At 40.4% G+C, this 12,285-nt stretch overlaps 1 protein-coding gene across 1 annotated transcript in view; it reads right to left on the reverse strand.

Annotated features, from left to right (window-relative positions):
* The window catches only part of PCNX2 (pecanex 2), a 117,423-nt gene that overhangs the window by 70,215 nt on the left and 34,923 nt on the right, over nt 1-12,285 (reverse strand). Inside the window, exons 16-19 of the mRNA XM_081940126.1 lie at nt 9,111-9,220; nt 7,657-7,753; nt 5,318-5,410; nt 1,890-2,040 (exon numbers count right to left, since the gene is read on the reverse strand). Of these exons, the coding sequence (XP_081796252.1) occupies nt 1,890-2,040; nt 5,318-5,410; nt 7,657-7,753; nt 9,111-9,220 (451 nt within the window). The remainder of the gene's footprint in view (nt 1-1,889; nt 2,041-5,317; nt 5,411-7,656; nt 7,754-9,110; nt 9,221-12,285) is intronic.

A 12,285-nucleotide genomic window follows, 5' to 3' on the forward strand; every position in this document is an offset into this window, starting at 1 on the left:
TGGAGCGCTCAAAACGAGCCTCCAAGCAAACTGGAAGTGACTTCCGGTTTGCTCGGAGGGTCGTTTTGAGCGCTCTGAAGGCGTCAGGGAAGCCTCTGGATGGTCCCTGAAGCCTTCAGAGGGCGTCTGGGGGGGCGGGGGGGCTGTTTTCGCCCTCCCCAGGTTCCTATAAAGCCTCTGGAGCCTGGGGAGGGCGAAAAAAGCATGCAAAAATGGGGGGGGGGGGCTGTAGTGCGTGCATGCACACTGGGGGGGGGTCACGCAGTGCATTATGGGTGCGGCATGCCTGCACACGACCCCCCTGCGCTCCCCCCACTTATGGCACGAGACCCAAAAAAGGTTCGCCATCGCTGTTCTAGCTGATAGATTTACAGGAGAACTAAAACAACAACTGTAATTTTAGAGATATTTACAGCTATCCCTACTTCTCAATTCAGCAGCTGTTGCAATTCCAATCTCATGCTTATCATTTGGGAAGAATAATAAATAAAATAAAATATTAATAATGAATAGTGCTATTTCCTTTTAAGGGTCATCAAAAATTATAGTCTTATTACAAAGCTTAAACCTGTATTTTGTTAAAGCAAAAAACAGGGCTTGCCAAAACTGAGTTACAGTTTCATAAAATTATATCAATCCATAATGTTATCCAAGGACTAATTTAGACAATGCTCAAGCATTTAAGAATTAGCAGTATTATTTCCTATTTTGACTTCCAGTTGATTACAAAGTTAATTTCTCCAAATATTATATATCAGTGTATTGTATTAACAATCATAAATATCCTTAACCCAGTTACATGGGACATTGTGTTACATTGATACTAAGGTTGCATCCACCGGCTACCTTCAAAGTGTGTTAGATCTCAACCTAATAAATTTCTCAGTCAGCATAGTCTTTACTGGCTCAAGGTTATGGGAATGAAAATCCAACATATCTGGGAAACACCAAGTTAAGGAAGGCTAATTGATGAGTTTTATTGAATAAAAGTTTATAAATATAGTATTCATCCTGAACACTAAGCTACAAATGATAAAAGATAATAATAATAATAATAATAATAATAATAATAATAATAATAATAATAATAATAATAATAACAACAACAACAACAACAACAACAACGATACCCTTTGTCATTGGGGCACTTGGCACCATGTCCAAGAATTTTACAAGATACATCAACAAATTGCAGCTTCCTGCAATAACACCAGTGGAACTGCAAAAAACTGTGCTACTCGGAGCATCATACATCTTAAGAAGGTACTTGGTTGATACCTAGGAGGCTGACAGCAACCCATATTAACCATTAGCATCAGTCAATGGTATTTGTGATGCATTTTTGAATGTTCAGTTAACTGAGTTTCATGTTTAATGAATAGCATTACCATCAAGCGTAGCTAGCATGTTTGAGCAGCAAAAATCCAAAAGGGCCTAGAATATGAGAATGGCAAGAAAGGATTAGTTTTCTCTATTTCTTTGCTATAATTTCATATTTCCCAGGATTTTTGCAGTGCAACTAGGTAGTCCTATTCTCTCACAGTCGGATGTTTCTTGGGCAGGTCCTTTTAAATGATTTGCGATTTTAATTTCTAGAATGCCTAGTCAACTAGGCCAAATCCATGTTGGCTGGCAATTCTAAGATCTACAATCCCAGGTTTAGCTGGAATTGGCTGAGTAGAAATATTGTATAACAAGTACTTTTATTTTTGCTGCATTATAATCTCTGCATCCATTTATTTACTTTGACACAGTGATTTCTATTTCTGTCTGTAACCTCCTCTTTACTTCATGATTCACAATAATGTGCAAAAACACCATATTAACTTTAATATAAAGCATAACAAACAGTGTCATTTACACATTTCTATTAGGGTGACTCTACATACCTCTTATTTCTCTCTGCCGATATTCCTTATTTTTAAGGATAGGGTGAGATATCCACATCCATGGATGATGTTTGCGAAGTTGAGGAAGTACATAGTGTGTTATGAATCCCACAGTCCACGCAAAAATGAAAAGTACCAGGCCGAGTAATTCCTGGATTAAAAGGAAGCAAAATGAACCCTATATCATGTCTTATAATTAAACCATTTTTAATTTAAAATCAGATCTTGATTTAAAAAAACAGTTGGTTAAAAATGCCATTACCCCAAAAAATATGTTATTGAAAAAGTAACTGAGGAAGGAAAGGAAGGGCTTTATTTTTGCTCAATAAAATGTTTTATTTTCTAATATTGTAGTTCAAGGGGAAAAGAACACAAGAAAGAAATGTTCTAGTTTTTCAAGACGTTTGTTTGTTCACAGCCAAAAGACATAATTTTGCTGAAGGATAAAATGCAGGAAATATTTCGTGTGGAAATATTTGGAAATGCAAAAGGAGAAGCTCAAATTGTGCAAAACACAAAGATGAGGAAAAAGTATATCCTTTAATTTATTAAAACTTGATAAACTGTAATAAATGTAGAAAAGTAGGACAAATACATATTGGTGAACACACCAAAGTTATTTGATACCATAAATGAATTTGTATATCTTGTATATAATAGGTGGAACTGTCTGTCATGTTGATTATCCCATTCTTGTGGAGTCATACATATCGCCACTATGTGGCTTTAGCTCTCAGCGCACATAAATGCTCCAGAAAATGATCTTTCTTGAACATAAAATTAATCTTTCTAAAAGTACTGGACCACAAGTTCTCTCTCTCTCTCTCTCTCTTTTTGGTCCTTGACAGAGACAAGAATAATCCTAAATATATATTGGGGGAATCAGATTTGGGGAGGCTAAGCTAATCTTTTAAAATATATATTTTGAATGTCTTTATTTTTACTGTAGAATCGGAATGTTTAAAGAAACTTTAAACAATACAAAATGCAAGGGAGAAGAGAAGAAGGGAAAGAAAAAAAATCTGCCTTATGTTATCCACTTGTCAATAGTCATTGGTTCACCAATGAATTGACTACTATAATATAAACAATACATTATTGTGATCTGCCATAATAACACATATTTCTGCATCTTTTGATTAGTAAAAAATATGACCTTTTCAAAAAAAGAAAATGTAGGTCATACATTTCCAAAACCATTTCTTGACATCTGGCTTATTTTATTTCAAAAAGCTCATCCCTGCAGTGATTGAAAAATGTTCACTTCAATTTTTAAGTATCTCCAGTTCACTTTTATACCCAAATTCTTAAACTATGGTTTGTGGAAACAAGCCAGCTTTATAGTCTTCAGACTGAAGTTTGCTTGTTTCATGAGACTATCATAAATGCCATCTATGCCACTAGGGGCAGAACACCAGATATGGTCCCAGGTCCCTTTGGGTTTATTGCTGAAATGATGAAAAAAGACCAGCTGTATTTGGTATATGTACTTTGTCAGATGAGCTGGCAGTCAGGCCCAGACCACTGTAAAGTATAGTATACTCCCTTAGCTTGTCAGTAACCAGTCAGCTACAGGTCAGCTACTTATGATTGTAACTGAGCCTGGCAACTGCAGTCATAAAAATTGTAAAGCAAGTCATCATGTAACCGACCCAATTTTATGAACTTTTTTTGTGGAGGTCATTAAGTGGACATGACAGTCATTAAGCAAACCTATATGTTCATTAGGTAAAGGTAAAGGTTCCCCTTGCACATATGTGCTAGTCGTTCCCAACTCTAGGGGCGGTGATCATATCAATTTCAAAGCTGAAGAGCCAGTGCTGTACGAAGACGACTCCGTGGTCATGTGGCCAGCATGACTAAATGCCAAAGGCGCACAGAACGCTGTTCCCTTCCACCAAAGGTGGTTCCTATTTTTCTACTTGCATTTTTACATGCTTTCGAACTGCTAGGTTGGCAGAAACTGGGACAAGTAACAGGAGCTCACTCCTGTTACTTGACGCAGCGCCAGGGATTTGAACCGCTGAACTGCCAACCTTTCTGATCGACAAGCTCAGAGTCTTAGCCACTGAGCCACCCTTGTTCATTATGGGACTTTTTTTTCTGTAAATGAAGTAAATGCCCATTTCCAGCAAAACAATAATAAATTGTGATCACGTGGCTATAGGGTGCTATAGGCATAAATGTGGGCCAATTGCTGAATGCCCAAAATGCAGTCACAGGGGAGTCCCCCCACAAGGGAGGGGGGGAATGTGGAAACTTTGAAACTGAGTCTCAAGTAGCTTTGGGGGATCCATCGTAACTTTCATTTGTAAGTCTAGGACTACCTGCACTGTCTTGGAGCATATGAACAATGAGGGCTATAAATTAATAAGAAGGACACTGAGTGCCTTCACCGGTGGGGTATTTGCAAAACATGAAGTAACAGGTTGCTAATCTAGGCAAATACCTTAAATTTTAACATAGGATGTGAGGGGATGTTGCCCTGCCTCAGCCCCCATGCTCTTTTCTGCTGACAATGAGAAGGAAAAGGAAAGGGATGATTAATAGTAAGGAGAAAAGAGGTGGTAGTTAGAAGGAATGAAACGGAAAGAGTGAGTTGGCAGACAATGGGTGGCATTAAAGGTGTAATGACAGGGAAAATAAGTCAGAAAATGAATGGCAGTGAAGGAAAAATGTAGATATAACAAGTGATACATAAAACATTTTCAGTTCAAATAACAGCAGATTCAAAGCTTCCTACTTGAAACCACTCACATCCAAAACTAAGCTATTTTAGACCATTCACGATGCGTCTCGAGCCCCAAAATAGGTCTGTTTAGAGTCTGACACATTCCATTTTGAGCCTCAGACAGTTCCAGGATGAATGAGGTGGGTTGTGATGCACATGAAACCAAATGTTGCAAACTTGAAATTTTGAATTCAAAACGTTCCAAATATAAAATATCCTGCAGGAACTCCAGAGGTGACCTACTTTTTTTTTTCTTGGATCCTGTTTCACTCAGTCCCCACTATTAGCCCTCTTCTTTTCAAGTTGTTTTTTCCCCCCTGCCAAACTTACTTTCCATTTCAATGCAGGAAAGTAGGGCAGCTCTGAATGTCTCATAGTTGACCATTTTCCTCAACATCCAGACTGTTCATACATATTCCCAAACATAACATTAGCCCAGCCATGTTGTGCCAAAGGACTTGTTACTGCTGCCACAAAATCTCTTAGTATCATTATGCTATAATTGCTATATATTTGTAACTAGACTCTTAATGTGTGAAACAATATGAAACCTCATTACCCACGCCTCTTACAAGCAAATATTTCTTCCCCTCCTCTGACTTTTAAAGCAATATGAAACAGTATCTAATTGCTCTGAATAATAGATATATTGTCTTAAAAAATAACAACACAGAAGGAAAGAAATGGTAATACTAACCCCTAATGACAAGAAAACGGTACTGGCACTGACTGCAAAGGATAACACAGCAGCCACAGAGCACACAATGAGATCTGATCTCAGGGTTTCTCTCTGCGAATATAAGTTTTAAAATATAAAAATACAAGTAAGGACTCATTTGATTTACAAAATCAAACTACTTCTTCCTCTGCAGTTAACAGTTGCGTAATAATTACAGGAGTCTTGGCATTAAAGAATATTTTGCCCTTGTACTTCTTTAATGTTCAGGCTCCTGTTGGCAAAGCTTCTTGAATCCAGATACATGGTTCATATAGCACACACCCTCCACAACAACAATTTTAAGCTATACAGGAACACTCTTTAGTGCACTCAGCCTGGGAAGAATTGATTTCCGTTTCAGACACAACCAACATGTTGCCAATGGCCAGATAATTGGAATGACCGAGGGTTGTTGTAAGGCAAAAATGAAGGATGGGCAAGAGAAACTTGTGTTAATTCTTTGCAGGCGGGAAGGAAGCAGAGGTGGGTTGCTCCTGGTTCGGCTGAACCGGTAGTGGTGATTTGGCTTGGGACACAGAACTGCCAGCAACTCAGGCTGGCCATGCGCAGAACAATATTCAGTCAAATGAGCATGCATGAGCAAAGCAAGCAGCATGCAAGCAAAGCGTGTGTGAAGCAAACCAGTACTAACTGGTACAGGAACCCATCCCAGGAAGGAAGGAAGGAAGGAAGGAAGGAAGGAAGGAAGGAAGGAAGGAAGGAAGGAAGGAAGGAAGGAAGGAAGGAAACAGGTGCTGTTCATAATTTCTTATATTCTGAACTTTTTATATAAGCATGGTGTGAACACTTTGCCAAATGACATCTACCGTATTTTTCAGAGTATAAGATGCACCAGAGTATAAGATGCACCAAGGTTTTGAAGAGGCAAATTTTTTAAAAAGGTTTTTTCACTCTGCAGACCTCCCCAAAATAGCCCGTTTTTTGTCAAAAAAAAGGGCATGCATAGTCTTTAGGAACCTTGCAGAATGCTCCTGGGGGCTGGGGGGGGGGAATTGAGTTTTAAAAGGGCCATTTTTTGCTCATTTCTGCCCTCCCAGCCCCCAGGAACACTCTGAAAATCTCCTAAAAGCTATGCGCGGCCATTTTGGTGAAGGGGTGGGGCTTGGGGAGGCAAATAAATGCTGTATTCAGTGTATAAGATGTACCCAGATTTTCAGCCTCTTTTTTGAGGGAAAAAGGTGCGTCTTGTACTCCAGAAAATACACAATTAATGAATAAGGATGCAGAGCAGACAGTTTTCTCAACAAAACGGTTTGAACAATAGCAATGTGAATTATGCATTTGGCCCACTGATCCTAAACTTTCTACATAGCAAACGTCTCAAAAGCTGCTTTCCTGACTGGGAGGGGAGTGAAACTGAGTTATTGTCCCTCTTCAATAAAAATAAAACTATCTGTCTGATACCTGTTTTCCAAAATTCCCTAATGAAACACTGATATCTCTAGAAGAACAACTCAGTGCAAGCAACGTAGAGGGGAAGGATTAATTTATCTTTGCTAGAGCCGTATAACACTTTCAATTCATTGCAAAAAAGATGCTTCAAAGCTGCAGGCAAAGAAGCATAGTACTAATCAACAATTTCTAGAACTGTCTCTAGTCCTTTCTCTCCCAGCTCAAGTAAATGCTGAGAACTTTTCCCTTTAAATAAGATCTTGATGCCTAAGCTGACACTGGGGCACCTTCATAGACATTTTTTGTATTGCAGTTGAATTTATTATTATTAATTGAGGCTGTTAAGCAGTATGAGAGGCACTTCAGTGGAGTGATTAAGTTGCTGGACCTGGTACAGCAAAATCTGAATTGTAGTCCTGCCTTGGGCATGAAAGTCATCTGGCTGATTCTGAGGCTGTCAGTCCTTTACAAGCCAAGGGAGAACGCAATGCCCAACCATTTCTGAAAATGCTGCCTAGAAAGTTGCAAGGATTTACTCATGCAGTTGCTAGATGTCAATTCTGAGTCAAAGGCAAAAAAAAAAAAAGTATGGTATACACAGCTTTTGAGAGTAAAAAAGAAAATAGGAAGCATCTTAAAACAGCAAAGTATTCCAGTTACTTTTTATGTAAGTTGGATTGGGGGTGGGAGAGGTAAAGCTGAGAAAAAGGAAGAAATGCAATATGTCCCTCAAATTGTCCTTCTTCTACCAAATAATCCATCTGGACCAGTTTACAGCTCTACTATAAAGGGATTTAAGCACTTTAATATAACATCATACAATAGCTCTGATATTTCAAATGACACTATAACAAAGGTTTTGATAAGACTTTCCCCCCCCCCAAAAAAAAAACAAGGAAGCCTACCACTGATTCTTTCATCTTCTCAGGAAGTGGATCAACTCGTGGCTCTTCAAAATGCTGCTTTACAAGGTGTGGAAAATATTTACAATGAATAAGAGACCTAATTTACAGAACAAATGAAAATCAGTTAGAACACCAATCTCCTGAAAAGAAAACAATCCCAGATAGTAGACAGTGATTTTTTTCTCCTAGCTTATTTAAGTAACAATTTACCAACTCAAGGAATGGGTTCCAGCCACTTAATAGATCTCTTGGATCTGGAAATGAAGGAACAGGCTCTGATCCCACTCTTGTAACGCCAAATGGCTGTAAGTTCATAGGTCTCCACCCCCATATTTGAAAAACTTTCAACATTAATTTTTGGATGGGGTATTGTTCTTCCAGACCTACTTCTTTGGTGCACGAAAAACATTCAGAAACTTCAGCTGATCCAGAACATAACAGTATGAACAGTTTTGGGTGCACAATGGGACATTCATATAACATCATTGCTTCATAAGCAATGCAGACCACAGTAAGCAATGGTTTTCAGTAGGTTTCTAGCTGCAATTCAAGGTCCTGGATAGCATCAATAAAGCTGTACATAGCATAGAGCCAGGATTCTTGAGAGAACACCAGTCTCTTGTAGTTTCTGCCCATCTCATTATATTCATAGGATAGGCCTGCTTTAGGTCCATTCTGTGAAAGAGTATCACCTTTGAAGGTATGCATTTCTACAGAACAGCTTTCTCCCTGAAGTTTGACAGGGCCCTGACCCCTACTGGCCTTTCCTGTGTCTTTCATAGGTATGCATCTACATATAAGGCAGTGGTGCTCATCTCTGTTTTAAAGCCGAAGAGCCAGCACTGTCCGAAGACATCTCCATGGTCATGTCGCCAGCATGACTAAATGCCGAAGGCGTGCGGAACGCAGTTACCTTCCCACCAAAGGTGGTCCCTATTTGTCTACTTGCGTTTTTACATGCTTTCGAACTGCTAGGTTGGCATAAGCTGAGATAAGTAACAGGAGCTCACTCCATTATGCAGTGCTAGGGATTCGAACCGCCAAACTGCCGACCTTTCTGATCGACAAGCTCAGCGTCTTAGCCATTGAGCCAACACACATATATATTAATATTAGGAGGAGGAATATATAATTATTAGGACTAGGAGGAGGAAGGTGTGTCGGATATGTTCTCCAAATTCAGTTATTTGTAAAAATAACAAAGGCAAGATACAAATAAATTTAAAAATATATTCTCTTTTATATGTATGTTTCCTGTCCTATGTATCTTCCTTTTATATGTATGTTCTCTTTTTCCTGATCTCTTTTATATGTACGTTCTCTTTTTATGTTTATTATCTGCTCCAAGTCATTTGATTAAGATGGCCCACCAAATAAATTTGTATAACAAATCAAACTACCTTATTACATAGTTCTATAGTTCAAGCCATACGAAGGCATCAGTGATAACTTACACTAAGACAGATGGATCACTGCTCTGCCTGCTCAAATGATAAGAAAGTGCCACTAAAAGCCCACAAAAGGCAGAGAACAGTGCGGGAATATGTTGAGCATCCCATGGTTCCTATAGATAAAGAGGAGACAGAGATGGAAGGAATATAGGTGTCTTTATATTGTTTGCAAGTTTACATGTTACTACAGATATAAGTTAAATATTGTTAACATGCTGGAATTCACAATAATTAAATGGCTGCATGATATATTAAATAAACTATATTACATTTCATCAGGCTAATGAAGTGGTGATATTTCAAACATTGTATCTAATTATGCAAACCACAATACCCTTAAAGCAGGGGTGTCCAAACTTGGGAACTTTAAGACTTGTGGACTTCAACTCCCAGAATTCCCCAGCCAGCAGAGCGGGAGTTGAAGTCCACAAGTCTTAAAGTTCCCAAGTTTGGACACCCCTGGTTTAGAGTCTGACACATTCCATTTTGAGCCTCAAACAGTTCCAGGATGAATGAGATGGGCAACCCAAGCCAAATCACCACTACTGGTTCAGCTGAACCGGGCCGAACCGGGAGCAACCCACCTCTGATGATAACATATTAATAATCTATATCAGGGGTGTCCAAACCATGCTGGCTGGGGAATTCTGGGAGTTGAAGTCCACAAGTCTTAAAGTTCCCAAGTTTGGACACCCCTGCCTTAAAGTTAGCAATTAAGTAAAAGAAGCAAGGAAAATCATGAGAGGCCATTTTTTTCTCCTTAAGTACATTTTTAAATTACATAAACTATGTTTAAATAAATAAATTAATTTTTATTAATTACATAAATATAATTTTAAATGAAAAAGCACTTTTCCTTGCTGTTCAAAAAAAAAACACAGTTATGAATACATCTGAAAGTGCAAGATAAAAATTCATAGATTGAATCTAAGGCTGAACTTGCAAGGAAGATGTTCTACAACAGAATTACTGCATGGAAAGTGGTGGGAAAAATAGCAAAAAAAAACCTCTTTCTTCTTTCAGCACCTATTATTTCAGAAAGTTGAGCATTAATCAATATCTCATTAGGTAACTAATGAGCAATATAAAACTAGGTTCTCTCCAAACTTCCTATCTGATTTAAAAACACAACTTCCTGGGTAGCATTTCAGCTTGTTTTACTTGGCCAGCTTTAAAACTATTCGATTTTACATTTCACAGAGAGCTAGATGCTATTTGTTAGATCTGGGCAACGAGAGACAGACTGCGGACACGTAGTGACTTAACAGCTCTTTATTAGTAGTAGTAATGATCCAGCTTGCTCTGTGGTCGGAGGGTTCCCCTTTTATAGGGATCGGGTACGCCCCTCGACCAATCAGAACGATACCTGTTTCCCGCTGTGGCAGCGGACCAGAGGGGAGACTTACTACGATATATGCTAATATCTAACACCCCTCCCCTCCTAGATGGAACGTTGCGGTAGGTAACATAGTCTTTTAGGTATGTGGGTGTTTGTCTTGCTCAGGAGGAGCGTCGTAGTTCGGGCTGGTTAGAAATGGTTGCAGGGTCAGGTGCTTTTCCTGTTTCATGTTCGGGAGGTTTTGTGTCTTCATTGCTAAGGCGTTCTGGAGTCTGCTCGGTTGCGTTGTCTGGGGTTTGCTCTGCTTCGTGCGTGTTTTCTTGTTCCAAACTTGGTTCGCAGGTGTCGTGGTTTTCTATGATGGGGCTCTCGCGTGGTTGACTTTCTGTAGGCAGGGACATCTCGTCTTCGTTTCGAAGGTCTGAGTGTGCTAGGCGACCCCGAAGTTGATCGATGTGCCTTTTCCAGTTCTGCCCATCTTCTAGTTCCAGCAAATACGATCGTGGACCCGTGATGCCAATGACCCTTGCCGGCATCCACAATGTTCCCCCTGCATAGTTGTGGGCGTATACTGAATCCCCTATGCTGAAAGACCGAATTTTACTTGTGGAGTCTGGGGGAGCTGTGGCAGAGTAATTTGGGTGAAGACGGTCCAGGTGAGACCGTAGACGGCGGCCCATAAGTAGTTCAGCAGGACTCCTACCCGTCGTTGCGCTTGGGGTAATATGCTGAATTAGGAGGTAATGGTCAATGCGTGTTTGCCAATCACCTGGACCCATCCTAGCGAGGGCCTCTTTTGCGAATCGCACCATTCTCTCCGCCTGTCCGTTTGATGCCGGATGGAATGGCGCGACGAGGGCATGCCGAATTCCCTGACCTGCTAAAAACGTTTCGAAATGCATGGCCGTGAATTGGGGCCCGTTATCGGAGACTAGGAGGTCGGGCAGGCCATGAGTGGCGAAAAGTCGCCGTAGAACCTTAATGACTGCCTCTGCCGTGGTTGAAGTCATTAGGACTACATCTAGCCATTTTGAGTATGCATCCACAACTATAAGGAAAGTCTGACCTTGGAATGGCCCTGCGAAGTCGATGTGTATTCGCGACCAGGGTGCTTTAGGTTTCTCCCATTCTGTGGCGGGCGCTTCTGGGGGTGCTGGTCTCGATTCCTGGCATGGGTCGCAAGTGGCCACCCACTCTTCTATTTCTTTCTCCATGTTTGGCCACCAAACGTAACTTCTTGCTAACGCCTTCATTCTAACAATCCCCGGATGACCCACATGTAAAGCCTCTAATACATTCCTACGTAAAACATACGGAATAACAACTCGATCCCCCCACAATAAACAACCTTGTAACACTGAGAGTTCGTCCCGTTTTGACCAAAACATTTTGAATTCCGGGCCCACGTTTCCTTTCGGCCACCCCCTCCAAACCCAAGTTTGAACTTGCTTTATTACATTGTCTTTAGAGGAGAATCTTGCAACGTCGTATGAAGAAACCGGTCCAGAGTCCAAACAGTCAATGAGCAATACCGGTACTTCTGGAGTGGGGTCTGGCAGAATGTCAGGTAATGGGCAACGGCTGAGTGCGTCTGCGTGTCCGAGAGTGGAGCCCGGTCGATGAATCAATTTGTATGAATACGCAGCCAGGAAAACAGTCCACCTGGTCATGTGTGGAGAAAGGGAGATCGGGGTGGGGCGGTTTCCCGCCAAAAGTCCCAACAACGGTTTGTGATCTGTAATTAGTTCAAAATCGCGGCCGTAGAGGTATTCGTGGAAACGCTTTACTCCAGCTACAGCAGCCAGCGCTTCCCTGTCCATTTGGCTGTAATTCCTTTCG

This window comes from Natrix helvetica (assembly GCF_964273705.1).
Source record: "Natrix helvetica genome assembly, chromosome: 2".
Lineage (NCBI taxonomy): Eukaryota > Metazoa > Chordata > Lepidosauria > Squamata > Natricidae > Natrix > Natrix helvetica.